This window comes from Phallusia mammillata, chromosome 7 (genome assembly GCF_965637545.1).
Source record: "Phallusia mammillata chromosome 7, kaPhaMamm4.hap1.1, whole genome shotgun sequence".
In the NCBI taxonomy this organism is placed as follows: Eukaryota; Metazoa; Chordata; class Ascidiacea; order Phlebobranchia; family Ascidiidae; genus Phallusia; species Phallusia mammillata.
In genome coordinates this window covers 19,507,258-19,530,240 of record NC_137258.1, presented here as the reverse complement: position 1 = coordinate 19,530,240, position 22,983 = coordinate 19,507,258, and the positions used below count along the sequence as shown (strand labels likewise).

Genomic DNA, 22,983 nt, shown 5'->3' with positions numbered 1-22,983 from the left:
ATGTGGGCATTATCAGGAACCAGAGAAGCAAGCAACATGGACATTTGACTGGAGAACAAACATATAGTTTAGGCAGTGGTGGGATAAAGCCGGTTCGCACGGGTTCTTTTGAACCGTCTCACGAAATTTTATGAGATCAGCGAACCGGTTAGCATTACTGGTTACTGTCAATGGAAATATGACTTTTTGTAACAGAACCGGCTGACAAATATGACTTTTGTGTTTAGAACCGGCTGACAAAAAATTTCAATCCCAACACTGAGTTAAGGCTAACAAGTTTCCGAGCACATCGAGTTTTTGACAGTAAGTTATTTATGTTTTTTCCATGGAACAGTTTTTCTAACATCTGCCAGTTGCAAAAACTTTTGCATCAGCTAGTTAAAAAAGATATAAGTTATCTATGAACGCAGTTGATACTTAAGTTCCAGAGCACATCTAATATTTTGGATTAAATGTTACCTATCGGTTATACATATCGTCAGTAATAAAATTTAGCCGTTAGGCTATTGTCGGCGAGGCCTATCATTAAGATTTTAGAGCCATACTATAAATAGAACACAATTTGTTTTCCTTTTTAGAGCCATACTATAAATAGAACACAATGTTTATCTACATCTCTAGACAATCTTTGTGATACAGTTGTTTTTATTGTTGCGTAGACTGCAGTCTTTGTTTTTACTTGACGCAGTAGGTATTTGTTTTTTTTTATGTGACGCAGTAGGTATTTGTTTTTGGTTGCCGTTTTCCTGCTTGCTTTAAGAAAATTGTGGTCGGAATTTAGACATAATAGTGAAGTATTGGATTGTTTGGGCAGAAAATTATCTTCCTTCATCACTAAAGACAAAATATAACTCCTACTTGATACAAAATCGTGTAAGTACCAATAATATTAGAAGTTTGTGTTTCAAAGAATATTTTGTGAAACATTGATGGTATGACGTCATGGTTTATATCCGTGAACATAAATATGCAAATAAAGTCTTAATTTTTTTTAACGTGTCCTTAACTGGCCTTATAAACCCAAAATTTACAGTACAGTTTCGTTGTGGAATAACATTATGTTTCTGTCTGTTTCTCTTTTGTGAAAGCATGTTGTCTATTATCTTTGTTTTCCGTGTTTTTATCAATAATGCTCCGAATCGACCTAAATAGGTGCAGACCGAATCCGAATATTCAGCGTTTCAAAAAAGTTTGTGACGTCACGTGTCTTATGCTCCGCTTTTTACAAAGGTTTGGTTGGCAGGGGAAACAGTAGTAATACTGCAACAATATTGGTCCATTAACATTTATAATGTTAGTTGTATCTTAACTATTAGTGTTGCCTCTAATCTTTGGCCAGGAGTGGACAAAGCGACAAGTAACATTACTAGCTCGAGCGGTGTGCGTTATTTTTGCAGTTCCAAAACGCATTTAGGCACAAATTTAAGTCATGTTTTGAGATTCAAAGTTTGTGCGAAAAAGATTTGGTTTTAGGCGAATATCGCAACAAATTATTTAGCGGAAACCGAATCTTCGTAGAATACTCTATGGCCGAAAAAAAATTAAAAACCCAACATCACCACGTTTTATCAATTGACATTTATGATCATATGCAAACGGATCAATATGTGTGCTTTATCTTTCCTTAACAAATTAAGTTGGGAAAGTTAAACAGTCAAGAACTTATAACTTGACACTGTCATCACAGAAAAATTTACGTTTGCAACCAGTTGTTTGCGTTTGCAACAAGTTAAAAGTATGTCACAGCACAATCGAAAGTAGGTTTATGAAAATAAAAACAATCGTACTACATATACAGGTCTTCAAAAAGGTATTTATTCATGCTACTTGTGCAAATTGTAACACTATTTTAAAACTTACGGTTTAAACAGGAAAGTTACAAGCTCCCTGACCTTTGCATTGCTCGTAAGTCAAAACCATGTCGTTGAGGAAAAATTCGGCGTTGCATCCTCCACAGTAGTTTGGTCTGCACTCTGCCTCAGGAAATAAGTCGCATGTTTTTCCGTTGCAAGGGTCCTCAAAGCATTGCACGATAGGAACTCCAGGCGGACACGCTATAACATAACATAAAACCAAAGTGTTGTTTTGTTGTGTTTAAGTTATAAAATCGTATCTTTAGACTGGTGGCTTTTTAACAGCGTATAACATAACATTTGTAATACTTACGCTGTTGACCGAGTGCTCCATAAGAATAAAGAAGAACAGAAAAGATAATGAAAATATGAGACAGTTTCATGTTTCATGAAACACTCAACTAAACTGCAAAAATCTTTAGTAACCGAACACACTTATTAGAGAACATAATACATCGCTTAAGTATGAGTGTTCATTTCGATTTAACACCAAAACTCGACGACGCACAAAGTCTATCTTTTCTTCTATTACGAATTTTTCACCGAGTGAAATAAACTTAACTTAACTCAACTCCATTTTTCCATACAACAGAATAGCATACTTTCGCAGAGTTAAAAGCAGGCCTGAACCCGAATCCGACGTTTTTAAAACACAACGGAATTTGGCTGAAAAGTTTGGTAAAATTGCGACACCATTAATGCCACTAGTTCCAAACCAGGCCCGTTTTAAATAAATTTAAGCCAGAACCCAAATTCGAACCCGACCCAAAAGCCCGGCTTGACTCAGCCTACAAGTCTGCGCATTAACAAGTTGGATCAAAAACGACCATAAAGAACCTATTTGCTTAAAGGTAATACGAAGCTATACCCACTACTGTTCCAGCAACCAACTACGTTTACATTCTATGGCAACACGTTAGCTTATACATATGCTGTATATGCATTGTATATTATGCTCAAAACAATTGCCGCCACAATGATGACAAATTGCCAACCTTTTTTCACATCTGCTTAATTACCATACAATGCTAAAACAATCCTAATGTTCGTATTGTCTGCACTTGATTTACGCAACACACGGTAGTATATTAGGACAAGTCTACAAATATACTTCGAAACTAGCCCTGGGTTTCCATGTCTTTCCCCCCATTATGAGTTGGCATCCTGTAACCTGTAAGTCAAACTTTAGGTATAACATGACGCCCATATAGGCGTTGTTGATTGACTAATTTGAAAAACTTTTGGTTTGGTCTTTCAAATAAACAAATAGGATATTGTTTTACAAACCTAATTAAAAAAGGCAATTTTGGGAAAATCTGAATACATGACTAAAGATTTTAAGACACTTCAAAGATTTTGGAGCCTATTTCAATGCGAAAATACTTTAAACGCGTAGGATAAAGCAAGACCAAGTATAATTCGGCCAAGTTAAATTGGTGGTTATGGTCAAATAGTTCGAAAATTGTGCCAATGAACCAAATGTTATCTATACAAAGCGCATCACGACACAGGTATTCAGGGTTTTATCAATTAAGTAAGCCTTGACCGCGCACTTGAAATTGGCTCTCAGGCCCTTGAGCACCGTACAGCACATGTAACTTTGCTCAAAGCTGTTCTAGCATTAAAAAAACGGCGAAGGACCCTCATAAGCTTCGCTATCTCAATATCGTGTCGGAAGGCAAAATATATTGGTACGAGAACTGGAAATCTTGTGTTGCGAAGAAAACTAAAATCGCTTGTCATAATCCAGTTAAATCTCGGTTTCTTACTTTGTAGACCGATTTGATGGTATATATCAGGCTCTAACATTCAGTGAAACTGACTTCAGCATCGAAAATAATAGTTTTATTCAACGCCTTGGACTGCAAGTCTATACATAGCGTGGAGAGAATAGAAAGGCAAAGATGTTTTGCTAGCAATACTGTTTGCCGGGAGTTATTATAGTGCATTTCTGATATTTGACCACTTACATTTTTTGTCTGCGTGTACATTTTTTGTCTCCTCAACTTCAATTGGCTACAGTTCGTGACTGTTTGATCTGAAAATTAATGACATTTTGAGTGTGCTCATTTAGTTGCGCTGCCTTGCTGGCAAGTTTGCATTTGAAATTTTGGCACAGAAACAAAAATAAAAGGACAAAATCAAGTTTGAAGTTATGATAACATTTTTAATCCTAGACAAATGAAGCAGTAGGCTAAATGTGAATCTTAATTTGATTGAATGTTCTAATTTCTCAAGCTTAATCTAGCCGCGAGGTGGCGCAACGAAGACAAAACATTTAAGCAGAAGGCGGTCAACGTAGTTGATGCCTGAATCTGCCACGACAGTGATTGGATTTTTTTTTCAGAGTCTTAGTTTGCATTGTCTATTACAGGGGTGCACAACCTTTTTGCTAAGACGGCCGCATCGCAGATTCTTATTTCACCAACGGCCGCCAATTACCTGCTTGTTTTTGTTTTCAAATTCATTATGTGAAAATAGGGCTTGTCCCACATACATAAACCATTTAATGGCGTTCAAAAAGCCCGGATAATTTAAAACTTGATCCACAGATTGAGCTAAACAGTCTGACGACCAGTCTGAGCTATTTATGTCGCCATAATCTATATTGTGACGCAAGAGGTGACTGTTTATTTGCATTGTTTGCACACAATAGGCGTATATAAAGTGTGATGCACAGGGGTCAGTAGGCTGGTAATATTCTTTAGTCTTACAAAATCTAATTAATGCAGTTTGAAAGTCAAAATATTTAGCAAAAGAGGTTTTTACGTCACGGCCGCCAGTGCATATATTTTAATAAACATGTTCACGGCCGCACAAAATCGTCTACTCGGCCGCATGCGGCCGTACGGCCGCAGGTTGTGCACACCTGGTCTATTACTTGGAAATAGTCAAAAATTCGGTTTACAATGTATTAACAGTGTGTGGGGATTAATTTGAGACAAAATGAGGACCCATCTAAATATTACTGGTGCACATTAGGGGACCTTAAAGTCTCTGGTCAGCCCTTTTTGATCATCAAGGTCCCGTCGTAGGTTGGTATTGTATAATCTTGCAAAACTTGCGACGGAATCAGCAGCGCACGTAGGCTACCACAGTCCACAGACCATGTTTAAACAGTCGGTGGTCAGTAAGGCTTTGTTGCTTGTTTGACGAGAACATTTCACAGACAAAAGGATATAAAATATCCAGCGATTAAATGACTTTTTTGCCATCTATGTTTTGAAAAGTTATGTTTCAGGGCATACCGCGGTTTTATAATGAATTGGCTAAAATACGCGATAAATTTTCGTTTTTGAATTGATAAACTAAGAATAGAAATGTATTGCTGCCTAGCAGTAAACTTTTAAACTTCTTGTAACTTTTAATTACATTCTTGTCCCTTGAAAGCAAAAAAAAAGGTAATACATTTCTAAACGCCCCCAATCTATGATCTTGTAGTTAGATGGCGCAAACAGCAGAAAGACAGGGCAAAAATTGCTGTGGCCACTGGCATTAGCTTGCCTCAAGTACTATCGTTGGTTGGCAACGCAAATGCTTGGTTAATTGTTTCAGTGCATTTGCTGGAAAACAAACCTTCACAAGCCTGGTTTCAGAGCTAAGACATTTAAACACATGTAAATATTAAGTTCTTCCAAAACGAACTGAAAATCTCAACAGTTTGATTCGAGAACAATGTGCTTTGTATTTGACAATAGCACTTATCTTTGTGAAAACAGTACAAGATTTCGAAAGAAAAAAGTCAGAATTGTGTGGCCAAGGTTGAAGGTTGAAAGATATTATTAATCCAGGTTCTAATTGACTGGCGATCTTTAAGTTTTATTCGCAGGAAATATGTTAGACAGGTATTACATTTACCAGGCCTGTAACTGCTGAAAGCAGCTATTGAGCAAGTTCTTCTTTTGAAATTTGTAATGTTATTTTAACCTTCTATAATCAATTTAAGGCTTACTAAGACTGTCTTCGTTTGAAATCTTGAAAAACAACTAATTAGCCGAAGTGTACCTCTGCTATTTTGTTGTCAAATTACTGACACAGGCAGACAGTTTCTTCAGGCAAGAAATTCGGCTGCGCCGGCAGCGATTTAGACCGTCAAAATGGAATATTGAAACTATTTGTTTGGCTGGATCAAAATGTTAGTCCATATTCTACATTTGTATCGCCTGTTTAGTAATAAAACATTTGTACCAGAACATTACGTAAGTTTAAAAAAGTGATTTGCATTTTGACAGATTTAATGACCATTTAGAAACACTATACATGGACTTGTGGTAAATGTCGGTCACAAAAACAGGGTAGGCAATGATATAGAAAACTAATAGCCATTAATTTAATCATAAACATGACTGCCAAAGAACTGGTGTATATAGAATACATCCTGCAGACGTTTCAACAATGTCTGTTGTCATCATCTGTGCAGGATGCCAGTTTGCATTCACCCTTTTTCCTTAAGTGCTTTATATACCGTGTTCCACAGCTCGATTGACAACCTGCACTGATGATGACACCAGAGACCGTTAAAACGTCTGCATAATGTATTCTATATACACCAGTTCTTTGGGAGTGATGTTTATGAATAAATTAATGGCTATTAATTTTCTACATCATTGCCTGTTTTTGTGACCGACATTTGACACAATATCAAACATAAAAGTGAGGTAGTTATGGTCAGTTTTTTATAACCGGACGTACGAAGAGAGTGCGTGGTGTTTGCGAGTGTGTTGTGCCTTTGTTATCTTTGAGTTGAAATGAACGTTTTCACTTTTCGGTCGGGCTTGTCATTGTTGTATAACTAACGGGGCAACTGTACATATGACCGTTGGCAAGATAGTCCGCTGTCGAAATCGTGTGTCAGCCAGTTTTATGCGCTCATTTCGTTGCGCTGCCTTGCTAAATGAGTTTGCTTATAGTAGTTCCTTTTTACATGCCAACGTACAGGTAGTGGACAGTCGGTTGGAGTATAAGTGTTATGTACAGACCAAACGGACGGACTGTAGTTGCTAATTTGAACAAAAAACTACGAGTATTGACGCTACTGTTTGTTTTCAACGGATATTTGACTGTCAACACTGTTTTTTCTCAACACCTATTGTGATGAAACACCGTGTTCAAGCAAGAACCGTTTCCGTTTCAAAATCATGTTGTACAACTGGTAAAAATTACCGACACCATTGTGTTTTGAAGGACTGATGGTTAAGAATAGGGTTACAGTATGGGTGGGTACTGTGCACTGCTGAGAACAAGAAAACATACATCTAGTTTTCACTGCATTTTGGAGTACATGGAGTTTATTTGAGTCGTTAGTGGTCAACATCATGACTGGAAACAACAAAATAATGCAAGCAAGTGGAATAGTCCATAGACACAGAAAGCGACCGTTAAGGCCTTATATGATATTTTTCATCGGTTCTGTGGTAGCAACGATCGTGTTTATTGCAATAGCGGAATCACCTCGGTAAGTTTATGGCGTATAAGTCAGCAAAGAACTAGCAACCTATTGAATACTAACAAAAGTTTAGTAACGTAATTTGCCATGAGTTGTATTTGAAGTGGATTCAATTCTTTTCTTAAACGTTTTTTACAGATTTCATTTGGTTCTTTCAAAACCTATTGTGCGGGACGAAATTTCAGCTGTGGCATGTTCAACACGAAGCGTTGAGGCTGCTGACAGAAATGGGTGAGTGCCCTGAGATGGGTGGAGCTAAAAAGAACGTTGTTTGGTTAAGACGGTCGTGGCATTGACATGTTCATATTCTACGACTTTTGCACAATCCTCTTGAACTTTGATTCTCTATGTCAGTGCTCTTCAACCTTTTTAGTGACACGGAACCCCCAAGGTGTTTTGTCAAACTTTGCGGAACCCCCTATAGAATCATTTTGAATGAATGTAACTCAATTAGGCTGAATCAAAGCAACATACATTTTTACGTAACACACCCCAAGCACATAACAAATGTTGACTTCAATTAAATTAAACGATTTACTGAAACGCATTGTCATGTTATTTAGATTGGTCGTTTGTACATTTATCTCAGAATTCAAAGAGAGATTATCAAGACTTTGATTATTACCTCACAATTAATCAATGGTGTAACCAAGGTTAACTAGATTGCATTGCTGTTCGCAACAATGATATTATGAATCATTTATGTTTGAATTGCTACACATAAGCTCTGCGAACCCCTGTGCGACCCTTAAAGTTCGCGGAACCCCTGAAAGGGCTGTACGGAACCCCGGTTGGGAACCACTGCTCTATGTTAATGCATGATCTTAACCAGGGGTCTTCAACTCAAAGTTTGTCCCGGGCCAATTTTTGAACTGCCTTGAAGCCGCGGGCCACATGCGCCCTTGGATGTCAAAATGCTTTAAAAGACCTTGAAACTGCAAGCTATACACCACTCTATTAAAACTCTAGGCCGGCTCTTTCCAAACCAAAGTCTTGGGTTCTTTAATGGTTGAAGGCGCTTTTTTCGTTGACCTTCAAGAGGTTATGTCTTTAGAATCTTTTTTGCGTGTTCAAGGCTTTTTATTTCACCACAATTAACAATGAAAGCAATTGTTTGCGCATAATTCATATCTTATAGTTTTGTCTGTGATGTCACAAACCGTTCTTATATCATATGCGTTACCAAGCAAATAATATTTAGGTGAAATGAATCCTAAACGCTGCAGTGGTAAAACTGAAAATTACTTTCAGCAGGTTAAAATTTAGTTTGGCTAAACGTTTACTTGGCTTTAGCATTGGATTTATCTTTGACCGCGAGTTCAATTTGTTTCTTATGAAAATCGTCCTAAGCACCTAAAAGAGTCTATGCGGCCTACTCAAATGTTAATAAAATATTGATTGGTCTTCAAAAGCATAAACGTTCCTCATCCATAAAATAAAATTATACAGTAAACAAGAACTAAACGGTTTTCTTTTTACACTTGATGACCAGCACAAAAGTTCGCATTATTTCATCATAATTATGTAACACATAGGTTCATTCTTTTTAACGCATAGTGATATATTGGTGTGTCCAGTTCAAGTTTCATTACTTTTCCTTTCTTGAACACTTGACGGGTGAGTAAAACAAAAAAAGTTGGTCATATTTAACGAAATAATAAAATTTTTCAAATTGTTAATAACGCGCCGCGGGCCACGGAAAATTGACCCGCGGGCCAGATGTGGCCCGCGGGCCGCGTGTTGGAGACCCCTGATCTTAACATTAGTTTTTTCAAAAAAACATACACAAAACGGAATATGTTCTCGCCAAAGAGTAACATTTTTGATTTTTAACGAACCTTGTGGGGGCAGTTTGTTACATTTTTATGCAGCTGCACAAAACGGATTTGGTAAAACGGACTTAGGTATCGAATAAACATATCAATCATTCCAAATACTAAAATTTCACCATTTTTCGCATATATTTGAATGGTTGTGTTTACATTATGAAATGTACAAACGATATGTTGATGGTAAAATAGAACTAAGTGCAACGGTTAAAGATAAAGTGGTCTGTAAAAACTATACGCACTGTAAAAATAAAAATGATATGGCTCCTCAGTTACCAATCCTGCTAACGTAGCAGCAAGACAGAACGCTTCCTGCATGGATGCATTACGGCTTTCTTTCCGTCGCGTTTCTCCTAAAAAAACACGATGCCTTCCCATGAACCCACTATACGGCATGTTTAGCATTAAATACAAAAACTGATCTTTGTATTGCTGGCTATTATTGTGTGGAGAGACGTTACCACACCAAACAAAACAGGCACTCCTATTTGCGGCCTAAGCTGTTATATCCTTATTCCTTCACTATTATGTATACGGAAGGCGTATTTGCACGAAAACTATTTCATATTTGCACGAAAACCACCTATATGTTTTTATTCCTATACTTTCCATATTTTATCACACTTTGGGCATTAGAAACTAACACAGGTATTTATTTAGAACCTCTTCCAACGGAAGTTCATCAATTCCAGACAATTGCGTGAACGTCACAGCGAAAGCAAAAATGTAAGTCCGTAACATTTGCTACTTAAATTACATTTACAGTGATGATTTTTGTACCAGGACCACAATGCAACAAAAATAAATGGTAAAAATAGCACCAGGGACGCAGATACACTAAGTTTTGTTTTTCCTGCGCAATTTTGTTCATTTTTCCGTTGTGTTCAGATTACAATCAAACAACACGGAGGCTGATACTACAAACACCAATACTACAGTCGTTCCAGCTACTGCCACAAGTACCACAAAGCCTATTCAAATAATACAGGCCCCGAAAAACTCGGGTATAAGGTAACCAATATTCACAGTACTTTTATGAACTATGATTAATGTATATGTTCGTTTTCCATTGAAGCATATAGGCGTAGAAATAAAGTGAAATTAATTTGCAACTGCCAGCAGTTTTTTTCCCATGGTATTGTTAAAGTGTCTTTCAGTTCGGTTGGTTCTGTTCTAGTGGAAAAAATATTGTTTGCCTGTAAATATATAAAGGATTTGAAAACTCACTTTAAATCTTCGTTTTTCAATTTGATTGTGCATAAAGTTCTGCATTGTTTGTTGTATAAAACATGCAAAATGGTAAAAAGAGCGCTTTATTGGAATGTACCTTAACAATAAAGACCGTTTTCGGCTCCTGCCGACGAGGAAGTCAGTTTTCGACTTTTACTATTGGTCAAGTAACCCTTACGCCACGCCTTTGTTTGACCAGGACATAAGCTGGTAAACAGAGAGATAAAATTAGTGACCGCATTTTTGTTCCAGATAGACTGTTCATATGAAAGCGTGGTTTAATCCAACAATACGCACATATTTAAGGAAAAAATCCCAATAATACGGACAAGTGTATTGCTTTAATCAGCTAATTTACCTTCCTAAAATAGGTAATTAAAACCAGCGATAGGCTCATTTTGGCCATTCTATTTTCTAAAGTCTCTAAATAAGATGGTAAAATTGATAATTGGGGCCCATCGCTTTCGCATTTTGCAGATATTTTTCTCCTTAAATATGTGCCTTTTATATAAGCTATTGCTGCCAGGCATAATATCAAGTTTGTAGAGCTCTTTTGGCAAATGTAATTTTATTCCCAAGTTTCGACGTCCAAAACAGGTCGTCTTCATCAGGGTAAATAACACTGAATACGACTAGTACAGTGCACGATAAATAAAGGAAAAAAAGAATAGAACGCAAGCACGTTACAACGCAACGAAAACACCGCGCGATAACGAATGAAATGAACACCACGTTGCTCAAAGGTGTTGATTGGATCTTTCGGGTGACTCAGTAGCTTGCGGAGAGTATTGGCAGGTTGGACGCCAACCGCTACGCCGAAGTCACGCAACATACGCCGCAGAATATCCGTCAGTTTCGGTATGTACGGAAGTGTCACAAAACCCTCTGTTTTTGGATGAGTCACCTGTTTGGGACAAGTTGCCCGTCGATCACGGAGAATCCAATTGGGGTAGCCATTATATTTCAAGGATTTGCGAACGTTTGCCAGTTCCGCCTCGCAGTCGTCGCGATGTGTGCACAAGCGTCGTGCCCGATCGGTTCGTTCCCTAAAAGATTGTCCGTTAATATATATCGGGGAGACTGGAAGGTCACTTAACACCCGCCGAAAAGAACATCAACGGGATGTTGCCAACAGCGACGCGAAGAAGTCGGCCCTCTCCAATCACAAGGCCACCGTATTGATTTCAATGCGGCGTCTGTTGTGGCCCGGGAGCCTGACTACAGGAAAAGACTATTTCTTGAGTCATGGAATATTCACCAACGGGGCAACACAATGAACATCAAAACAGACGTGATGCTTTCAGCGTGCTGCAGGCACCTGCTTAAAGATTAGAGGCCCAATCATTCGTTATCGCGCGGTGTTTTCGTTGCGTTGTAACGTGCTTGCGTTCCATTCTTTTTTTCCTTTGTTTATCGTGCACTGTACTAGTCGCATTCAGTGTTATTTACCCTGAGACGACCTGTATAGGACGTCGAAACTTGGGAATAAAATTACATTTGCCAGAAGAGCTCTACAAACTTGATATGTGCCTTTTGTTGGATAAACCGCCGCGTCATTTAACAAAAGCTTTCTGTGTGGATAGACGTCGCGTCCCAGACGTGTCGAAAACGAAAAATGTTAGGCTATTGCTGTAGCACAGAGTCCTACCTGTCATAAGCTTGGGACTCACCACTATTTTACCTTGACGTTTAAAGTGTTGGGTAGACATTACTATCACTCATCGGGTACTATACTGTGCAAACCCAATATTTCACTTTATGTACATATTTTATTTTAGTGTGTAAACAACGAGAATTGTGCAAATTCTAAATTTTCATTCATTTCCTTTGCATTGAGTCAGATTTGTTAGGATCCAATAGATTATAGAATATGAAGGTTTTGGTATTCGATGCGTACGTTTGGTAGTGCAGTGGTTACCAACCTCAGTAACCTGTTTTTTTTGTACAAATACAGAAAATCTGTAGACCGACATATAAATGACCTACAAGTACAGCTTCTTCAATGTTCCTAATCTAAGGTTTATACTCTCTAACATTAAAACTGTTGCATAAAGGAAAAAAACACACATCAGAAACAAAGATGACTTTTTACCCCCCAGATAAAGCGCGTGTGTTCGAAGTGCAGTATTTTAAATAAAACTTAAACAACAATTTAACAACTATGCCAGTGAACGCATAAAATACTGCTATTTTCACTTCGGAGTTTCATGTCAATTAATACAATTATATTTACTTCTGTCAATCATTAGAAAAGAGGTAAAATTCATGACAGCTCGTTCGAAGGGTAATTGAACAAAAAGAATAAAACCACGTATTTTAACTTACGGTAACCCGTGCGTATATTTCCTTAAACATTGTACGAAATATTTTTCCTAAAATATACTATAATGTATGTGTAGTATAGGTAACACAGTGAAAGTGATCTATCCTCAATTAAATCTTAGGATATTGTTCCAACAAAACTGTTAGATTTCGTAAAAAAAGTTTAGTATGACTGTCTATTTTCGACCAGGATCTATTTTCTTGTAAACAGTTTTGAACGGCTGCGGTTTACTGCTATGTGGTTATGCATCCATGATTCTGTGTTTTTATGTTGGTCTATATGTGGTAAACTGCGTATGTTGCATGCTGAATCAGACCCAAATCGTTTGCGTGTGACGCTTCCTGTTACACGTTTAACTTTATATTCACGCGACATTGTTCATGACATCATCAGTTGTTTTTGTTGTCTACGTTTAGGCGCCATCCGAAAAAAATATTTTACACGAATTTTTTGCACAATATGTGAAAGACGGATGCATCAACCTTAACAGGCTGTTTTTACGGTCGCATAAGGTGCATATTGTTTTGATTTCACACGGTAACTATGGCAGTTTTTTTCCACATGCTACTGATGCAATATTTGATTAGCGAAAAGCATAAAGGCCTAAACACAGTTATTTTAAATTACTCCCCGAATGTGTTGGTTATACCAGATTTAACTCAGTAGAGTCCCTATATTTTGTTTCTTGCAATTTAATTAAATTGTTGAAATAGTATGTAGTCAGCTAAAAAAAAAAAATTACCCAAAAAAGTCTATCGGAAATGTTTTTTTAAAACCTTACAAAATAACACAGTGCCTCTACATGCCTTTAAAGGTGTTTAAAAGCAATATTTCACTGTTGTTTATGGTTTGTTGGTTGGTTTGTATTTGATAGCCATTAACACACACATTTTTTGCAGAAAATTTGAGGCCAACCTAAACGGGGGTGACATACGGCCAGATTATGGGGAACTTCCACCGCATTTCCGAAAAATTCTTACGCCCGAGAAAATTATCAAAAACTATACTTTACGGTAAGAGCGAACTACAACATAGACTGGACTGGTATTATCTCCAAATATCTTTTTGGTCACTGGCCTTTAGTTTTTTTTTACGATACATGAGTTTTGACACAATAAATGAAAAACTACTGCTGTGTATGCTCAGAATAGCGCACTGATGAAAACAAGTGTTCACAGCTTTTTTTGCTGCATTACGGCGTTATAATGATTGTCACAACTTAATTCGTAACAAAACCGTTGTCGCCTGCAGGATATAAATAAACATGCGTGGACAGGTGTTTTTAACTCTGTTCAGATGTTGTTATTTTAGTGTCCACATTTCTGCGTAAACGTCATTATCAAAAACCTACAAACCAAAACAACATCATGAGTTTCCACCGTTTTTTTCGGAACTGAGCTTTACCGATGTCCTGAACGTGCGAGCGTGAATTATACTTAACACGCACCAGTTCATTTTACTTTGTGCGCAAATAAGACATAATAAAACCGTAATCTGACCTCAAGCACGTATAGTCTTTTCCGCCTGACATTATTCTGTTTTGTCTATTGATTTCTTGTTACCTGCTGATGTACAACAAGTAAGACAAGGTAACGCATCGGACAAAGTTTAAAACCGGGACAACCGAAAAAACCCAACTTTAATATTTTTCACCATTTCCCCCCTGCCGGAAAACAGCATTCCAGTGTTGCTTAAACATAACACTAGATTCCCCTCTTGGGTGTATAACAGTGGTTCTTAACCTTTTTGGATTTCCCGCTAAAGTCAATCACTCTTTCGAATTTCCCAATCTGTTGTTTTTATAGCATTGTTTTGTACCATATATTAACAATAATGGCCTTTATTTGATTGAAAATACTTAACTTTGGAGCCTATTCGATATTCGAGTAAAACCTGTAACAACAACTTAGGTACCATTGACTAATCTATTTCCATTTGCATGAAACTCCCTCCGGTTAAGAAGCGCTGGTCTGTATGTAACTTATGGATGGATTTTGTAGGCCGCGCACCATAGAAGATTCGAAGGAATTTTACTTCATGATTTTTATGGTGAAGTCGACTTGTGCAAGACAAGACCGAAGAGAAAATGTCCGAAAAACCTGGGGAGCAATCACCTCCATCAACGGAAATAGGTAAGATTGTACAACAACTTTTAACTAGACTAACATGACCCCTTATTCGTGTCATCTATGCCAAATTTATGAAAGATAAGTACTGCAAACTTTGGTTCATATTCTATTGGTGAGATATTTTACAATTATCAGAGCGTTGTGCTTTAGAACCACAGCTGTTGTAATCATACCAAGAAAAATAAAACATTTTTGACCCTTTTAAGTTGTTACTAGCGCCTTAAGAAACTCAACGTACATTGAATCATTTAAGTTGTGTGGTACATATTAAGTTATGCCTGTTCCTGTAAAATGAAAAGCACATTTACTTAGTTTATATATTTTAGGGGTTGTAACATGCTTTTACTATGTAGGTTTGGGGTAGTGTTCTTGGTTGGCAAAAGCGTAAACGAAGAGCAACAAAAGGCTTTAACGGCGGAAAACGAAAAATACGGGGACATTCTGCAGAGTGATGTTGGTGATGGCTACCGTGAACTCCCGGACAAAGTTTTATCGGGATATCAATGGGTCCATTACGGAAAACCAAATATCAGTGACTTTTATGGCTTTACTGATGACGACTGCATGATAAACTTGCCACGAACGTTCGATTATTTCATGTCCAACCGCAAGGCTTTCCTTACAAGTGGAACTATTTACTGTGGCTTCATATACAACCCTCGCGCGGGGCCTATACGGTGAGTACTATTTATTAATTCGTGTTGATGTTAAACCAAGTATGGTGAGGCGGTTCTGCCTTTTTGCCAATATATGCCTCGCTTCACCTTAAACAAGGCATATAAATACACCACACCTCTTTTGTTGTTATTAAAGTTTCCCCTTAAATTAACTTCTTTAGCCGATCTTTTGTTGTTAAATTTGTTAGGACCGTTTGAACCAAGGACTTCGACCTAACCCAAGTTAGGAACTGTGTCTTTAGAAACACATCGAAGACCTATTCACAATTGTAACTCGGGGCGGGATTCGGCTTTTTTATTAAACGGGTTGGATTCGGGCCTGACTTCACATTGTGTGTCCGTAATTGTTTTAAATATATACATTACCTAGCTAAGAAGTTAGTTGCTGGAGTTAACCTAATGCCCAACAGCCCTTAAACGTCTTGTTTAAGCCATTGCCTATTATTGTTCATTGTGTATGTCTTCTTTATTATAGGCCTGTCAATCAAACTTTCGGTCTTTTGAAAAACGATTCGGGTTCGGCTTTCTATTTTTGGGTTGAGTTCGGGCTGTGGACAGACCCTTTTGTTCTACCCTTCTTGAAAAATAGCACAATGGGATAGCTAGTTGCGTCACATGGATTTTGCCAGTTAGTTTCTATATTTTGAAGCCCAAAACTTGTTACGCATGCATTGAACTAAACCACAGTGCAAACTCGCATAATGGTTAAAATTAGAGACGAAACCCTTTGTATTGAAGCGTTTTTCCCACATATTGAAAAAGAGGGCGTTTTCTTTTCAATGTCTAAAACAAAGATGTCTATCCACAACGGTACCAAACAGGTTCAACCACCGTGCTTTGCGCAACAAAACAGGCCCTTTCTGTCTCCAAGGGCTTGTTATTAGGCGTAACAATAAAATTCCTCTTAAGGATATTGTGTTGTTCGGTAAATCGAGGAACATACCAGAATAGTCTGCATGTCTGTTATTTAAGCTTAGACGATGTGCATAATACCCTTGCGGACTTGACTTTACATATTGAATGATTGGTTTGGTGATAATGGTGCGTTAAACACGGCACACAAAGATGGGAAAAAGCCCGGCCCCGTATAGTCTCACCTCATAGATTGGTAAATAATACGGAACTACCTCGCTATCTCAACTACCTTTTCACAATAGACCCAAAACCTACCCTTTGTTTTTTTGGACAAGGCTTGACATTTTCATTGTTGTACTAACTATGATTTCAATGCCAGCTTTCTTGAAGGCGTATTTTTAGGTATTGTTAAGGGGATGAATTATTTACGGCGGATTAGAGTTTATTCATATTCCATATTCCAGTTAATAATTTTCTAATTTTGCGCAACAAGCAATAATGCTAATAAATGGGTATGGTAAAATTGTAAGAATTGAAAGCGGGCCTTCAACAGGACACAATAACCCATGTTTTTTTCGGTGTCCTTGCTGTTTACTTAAGCGTTCAACAATGGAACTGTGATAATGAAGTGACAAAGCAAATAAAATTTTGACTTAACTTCAAACCAGAACCCAAATCGTTTTTGTGAAACCCGTTTAGGCCCGAAAGTTTGATTGGCATTCCAGAAACAGAAAAAAACACAGTGGACAATATTAGACAAAGGCTCGAAACACGACGTTCTCGCGCTGTTGGGCATTAGGTTATAACCAGCAACTATCTATACTTAGCTAGAATTCAAATTAAAAAACACCACGCATGATGTGAAGACAGGCAGGCCAAATTCAAGCCCGTTTGTTAAAAAAAAACAAGCCCAAACCGGACCCTGCCCGACTTACAACTCCGTTGTGTTGTTGTGACCATAGGCGCCGAGTTTTACAAAAATGCAAGGTGGCGGACGTAAATTATGACGTCACTTTTTGTGACGTAACTAAAGCGTGCAACCACACGAGCTCCAACTCAAAGCAGAAATTTTTTTTTTAAAGAATGCAACGTTCGTCAAAGTCTAAAAAATATACTAATGTTCATTTGAAACACTTTGCTTTAACGTTTTGATTGGTTTAGCAACGCTCATAAAATGTTTCGTCAAGTTGTTGCTCTTGTATCACCTAAATAACCTTTTATTACAGTAAAAATATAATGGCCATGCATTCACTGCCAACAATTGTGTGTTTGACGTCATAAACAAACTGGCCAAAACAGGTTGCAGTTTCGACACGTTTTGTTGCTTTTATGTCAGCATGCTTGTGTGAAAGCAAAATTATTGCTAAATTTCCTCAGATTTTACGATGTTTCGTATTATACCGCTACAGACAAATCAAAATATCCACGGTGGCCGCCACCGTGCTTTACAATCCCAAGGTGGCGGCGCCACCCCGCCATCGCCCACTCGGCGCCTATGGTTGTGACAATGGCAGTAGCAGATAATAACTGGACCACACCCTATTTCTGTTTCCCTTACGACAGTTTTAAATGTACAGATCTGTATGATATGATTTCCCAGTATCAGTCAGGGTGAACTTTAACCATCTTAATCCGCTTCTGGGTTAAGGTATGGGGTCGATATAATCGCGAAACACTAGGAGAGGCATTTTGAATCTCCCAACCTTGGTCTCGTGTTGCAAATTTGTCAAGTATACACACACTTAGTGCGCGGATCTGATCATTGTTTTTCGACAACACGTTTAACCGCCTACTGCATCAGCAGTTTGTTCTCGCAATATGGTCGTTTTGTTTACTTAAAACACGTGTCTTCAGTATAAACTTCAACGTCTAACAAACGTTAATTTAAAGCAATGCCGTTGTCTAGTGTCTTTCAACGTTTTTGAGCGGCACTTTTTTGTGATGGGATATTTTCGCAGTACCCTACCAACTAAAAAGTTATGTAATGACACTGTGGCCTAATTTCATACATAACTGAAACCAAACACAAGATAGTAGGGCAAATTACGTGCTGGCTAGCTGTTGGACACAACACAAGTCAGCAACTTCAGAAAGCCTTAAGCTCGTCTGTGCATGCTAAAGCCGTCAAGCGCGAAATAAATACCAGTGAATTTTTAAAAGTAAGCAATGAAGGGCATCCTTGGTGGACTTTGAAAGCGGAACAGCGTTAAGCGGCACCCAAGTTAATATTATCGTAGTCAACCATTTTAAGCCTGTGCTTTGTCCAAGTATTTACCCATTAAAATAATGAAGACAGTACTTGGTTAAAAATGATTTTGCATGTCGTGACGTGATCACAGACTCACGAAAACATTTCACGGACTTTTTTGTGAACGCCGCGTACAGAATTTTGGGTGCTAATTAGCAAACCAAAAACTGGAATAGGAGACGAACTTTAAGTAGTAGCCCGGTGGGATTCGGCAAACTGCTAAGCAGGCACCTGCGTAAGTTGCTTGTTTCGTTTTATTGACCTGTAAGAAAATATTAACGATTTTAAAATACAATTTTAGAATTGGAGAACTAAGATACGGTAAATCCGGTTAACTCTTACCCGTTTGGGCCACAAAATTGTCCGGAATAGGCGAAGTTCCGAATTGACCGATGTCTATTAGCTAAAGCCTTGCCAGATTCCAAATCCTTTGTACCTCAAGTTTTGTCCGAATCATGTAAAGATACGGATTAACCGAAACCGGTTTGATCGAGGTTTATACTGATATTATCATTCTAAGTGTAATTAGAAAAAACAACAATATTATCAAAATAACTTTACCAGACCCATTTGAAAGGTTGTTTCTGATTGTACAACGAACTATGTTAACTGTAAACTGTAAAGTGTGGTTTTACGTTGCATAATATTACAAGGCCAGGCCATCACTTTGTTTGTCCGGTAACACACGGTACGTTCGCATGTGTGTTGACTGACCTGTTAGCCGTTCCACATGCCGGTATTGCGTTGGACTAACTGCTCAATTTACATTACGTGATAACAACAGGGCAAACAAGAGAACCATTAGGTTGACCCGTCCAAGTGTTTGCATTGCACAGTGATCAAACTATATCACAATAGAACGATACATGTGACGCTGTTTTTCCGAAACTGGTTTGCCAAATCTATTTCTACACGATCGTTGTAGGGTGAATTCTGCAAAACGCAACCTGCAGCTGTAATAACAAAAGTCTGACATCTGGCGTTTAAGGATACAGGAAGCTCACTGAACTCCTACATATAAATTGGTAGAGCGCATTTGGATTTGGATAATGATTACAAAGTATCACAATTAATTGAATGTTGTCAACCGCGTTCAAAATATATATAGTAGGTTTGTTAAAAAGTGTGAGTTTTGTATCACAAAATGGTTCTATCACAAAATGCATATTTTTCAGTTCTGTTACAAAAAGTCCATTGACAGTAACCAGTAATGCTAACGGTTCGCTGTTCTCATAAAATTTTGTGAGACGGTTCTATAGAACTGGTGCGAACCGGCTGAATCTCACCACTTCTTCTAACCGGCCCAAGTACATATGTATGATAACAACATGTTAGATTTACTGAATGTACTGGTAAAAATTTTAGTTCTATAATTTTGGACTGTTTTAGACATGCCTATGTACTGTATATAATTCCAACAACAAGGTTGCCATGTTTGGGGTTTAAGCTTTTATACGCAGTACGAAAGCAATTAGCCCACAATGCAACGCAACCTGTACATATACAGTATTAGATAATGTATTTTTATTTGGCCTTTTGCGTTTAAATTTACAAGATTGCGCTCTGTGTATAAACGACATAAAAAGGCATAAACGTGGTAAGGTACCATTACCGACCTTAAAGTTTTTTTGCAAACATTCTGCCATAAAAGATGACCACAGCCCACTTACTGTATACCTTCACCAACGCAAACTTAGAAATTAGGTTAATTCTTTTGGTCGTGTAAATATTTGCTACCTTGAATGGGTTCGCATCGGTGTATTTAAATGGCCCTTGGGTTGAAAGAACGACTGTGGTACGTTACGTTGGTGATTCTTAAATACTTCGTTTCCTTGCTGTTTTTGAAAAGGCCTTGGCCACAAAGCAATTTAGGTTGTCGAACGGCAAAGTAGTAAACTGATAAATTGAACAAGTAAATTATTAAAAGTAAACTCATATTGTTCCTCTGATGTTTTTTTAAAAGGTCTTGACCGCAAAGCAATTTAAGTTGTCAAATAGTAAAGATAAATTGAACAAGTGAATTTATAAATTTGGTTCATGTGATTTTGTGCAAATAAAATTGTGTGCCATAAATTGTGTTTGCCTTAGGCTTGAATACCGAAGTTTGCATTTATTTCGTATTGTACATTGTCTGACAAGATCTTTACACACTCGCAGGGGCGCATCCAAGTACAGCATCGCCAACAACTTATTTCCGAATAAATTCTATCCTCCCTTCTGTCACGGCGGCATGAGTGTGCTCGCCAAACCGCTCCTTAGCGACCTTTACCGGATGGCGGAGATGACAAATCGATCCGGTTTTCATTTGGAGGACGTCTACATATCTGCTATTTTGAGGACTAAGCTTGGCCGCGGCCAGAAAAACATTAAGCCCATAAACCACGTTGGGACCAAGAGTGTTTTCAAATATCAGCTTGGTCCGTTCTCATGGCACCTCGGCTTGTCACGTGATGTTTTTGTTCGCGTGTGGAAGATTGTTTTTAACATGATGACCGTTACCTGGGAAACGGCGACGCACACGGGGTTCTGGCATACAGCCAAGACTTTAAAGGCAACTGCCAGGTCTGACGTCATTGTGACCGGTGACGAAAATATTGCGCAATACTTTAAAGAAAATTTTGCCACTGTAAATCGCTGAGTCCCTGTATATGCGACTGTATACACTGACGTTTGTACTGGTTACGTGGCAATTCGTAGGTTACTGGCACATAAGCAATCGTTACGCCATTTAAGATATTTTTGTTTAGATTTAAACGAGCCTGTTTCACAATATGTAACTATTTATGGTTAGTTCCTCAATTACGTAACGGCCTGAAATTGGTTCAAATTGCAGTAAACAGGTTAAAACAGTTTAGGCGTTTTTAAACCAAACATCCATTTTTTTAGCAAACATTTTGAAGCATTTATTCATTGCAAACTCTTGTTTGAAGAGATTGTTCAGAGTTGAACAAGTGCTATTTTATGATATTTCACTACATTCACTTATAGTTAGTACCACACTTACGAAAACAGCCTAAAATTGATTCAATGCATAGAAAATTTGGTAGTATTTATGTAAGCGTTTATAAACAAACATCACTTTTGCAAAAATTTTGTAGCCTTTATTAATTCCATTTTTGTTTACCCCTGTTGCTGTATTTGAGTAGTAAATGATATGACTTCGCTACCTGTTTTACTTTTCCACTGAGTTTTTGCTATTCCACAAAGAGAAAAGCCGTATAACCATTCATTCCATTGTTGGGCTGCTTACTTAATACACAATTCACAGAGTGAAGAGGCTTAATCAATGCATTTCCTCGTCAATTGTGACAAATATCTTCACTGTTTGATATAGTCAGTGGAATACTTGGTTTGTTGTTTCTTTTATGTGTAATACCCTTATGCAACTGTTAAAGCTATAGCGATTGGTGTTGATTAAACAGTTTGGTAGCTGTTATTATTGTCACCAATAAATTGACACTGATCGCTCTGGCTATTTTAGATTGTTTGCAGTGAAAATTTATTATACCTGAGTAGCGAAACTTTTTTTAGGAAATGCGGTGTATTTATTGAACGTTTTTCCTGTCGTTAAGCTACTGTATTTGTATTTTTTGGTTCAGATGTACGTAAGCCGCAAAAAGTTTTGGCAAAAACCGAATACTGACCCTAAATAAATCCTTAACACCTTTGTTACGCAAATATAACATATTCTGATCAAGTTTAAAGACAACAGTCTCTAAGGCTTGCGTTTCGATAAATCATTTGTCTTTGAAACGTCGCATTAAACCCAAACTTGAAGCTGGGAAATTCAAGTAAACAATTCAATGCAACCTATAGATCAATTTATCCATATTACTCGTTTTGATGTTGAATTCATTACACAAAGTTGAAGTGTCCCACAAACATGCAACAGCACGTTTCGTGTACTTCTAGTTGTGACACTTTAAAGCAGCTTGAGATTTCTAATAATAGTTTACGATTGCATTTTTTTGTTTAAACTGCGTTCTTTAAGTTTCTGGTGTTTCGTTGCATATTTTTTTCTGCTTGTATTCTTTTCAGTAACAGTCAGTTGTTGCGGACATTTCCACTTAAAGTGTGTTGCAATACTTTGAGGTTTCGTTTTATTGAAGTTTACTTGAAATGTCATTTGGTGCTGTACTCGGAGCTTTCCATAATAAGCATAACGTGGGTACGATATTACGTGCTGTAGCCCGTATTCTGTGATTTGAATATTGCAACAAAAGACTGTTCTTTATTGTGGGGCCAGCAATAAAATAACGAATTTCGTTTTTCCTTACAGTATAATGTATGAAGATGACAGGACCATATAGCAGACATCCACAATTATCTTCAGTGCAGATCTAAAAACTATCACTGCATTTAGCAGTTTACAAAACTTGTATTTAGCACACCA

The 22,983-nt window shown here is 37.7% G+C and overlaps 1 protein-coding gene across 1 annotated transcript; it reads left to right on the top strand.

The window, feature by feature from the left end:
- The first annotated feature begins 7,009 nt into the window (after nt 1-7,009).
- LOC145238768 (N-acetyllactosaminide beta-1,3-N-acetylglucosaminyltransferase 3-like) lies at nt 7,010-22,868 on the top strand. The gene is made up of 8 exons (XM_080102031.1): nt 7,010-7,308; nt 7,438-7,530; nt 9,789-9,854; nt 10,017-10,139; nt 13,581-13,694; nt 14,682-14,813; nt 15,164-15,487; nt 20,748-22,868. Exons 1-8 carry the CDS (start codon nt 7,169-7,171, stop codon nt 21,226-21,228), a joined length of 1,473 nt encoding a protein of 490 aa, XP_079958157.1. The 5' UTR covers nt 7,010-7,168; the 3' UTR covers nt 21,229-22,868.
- Nucleotides 22,869-22,983: the final 115 nt, after the last annotated feature.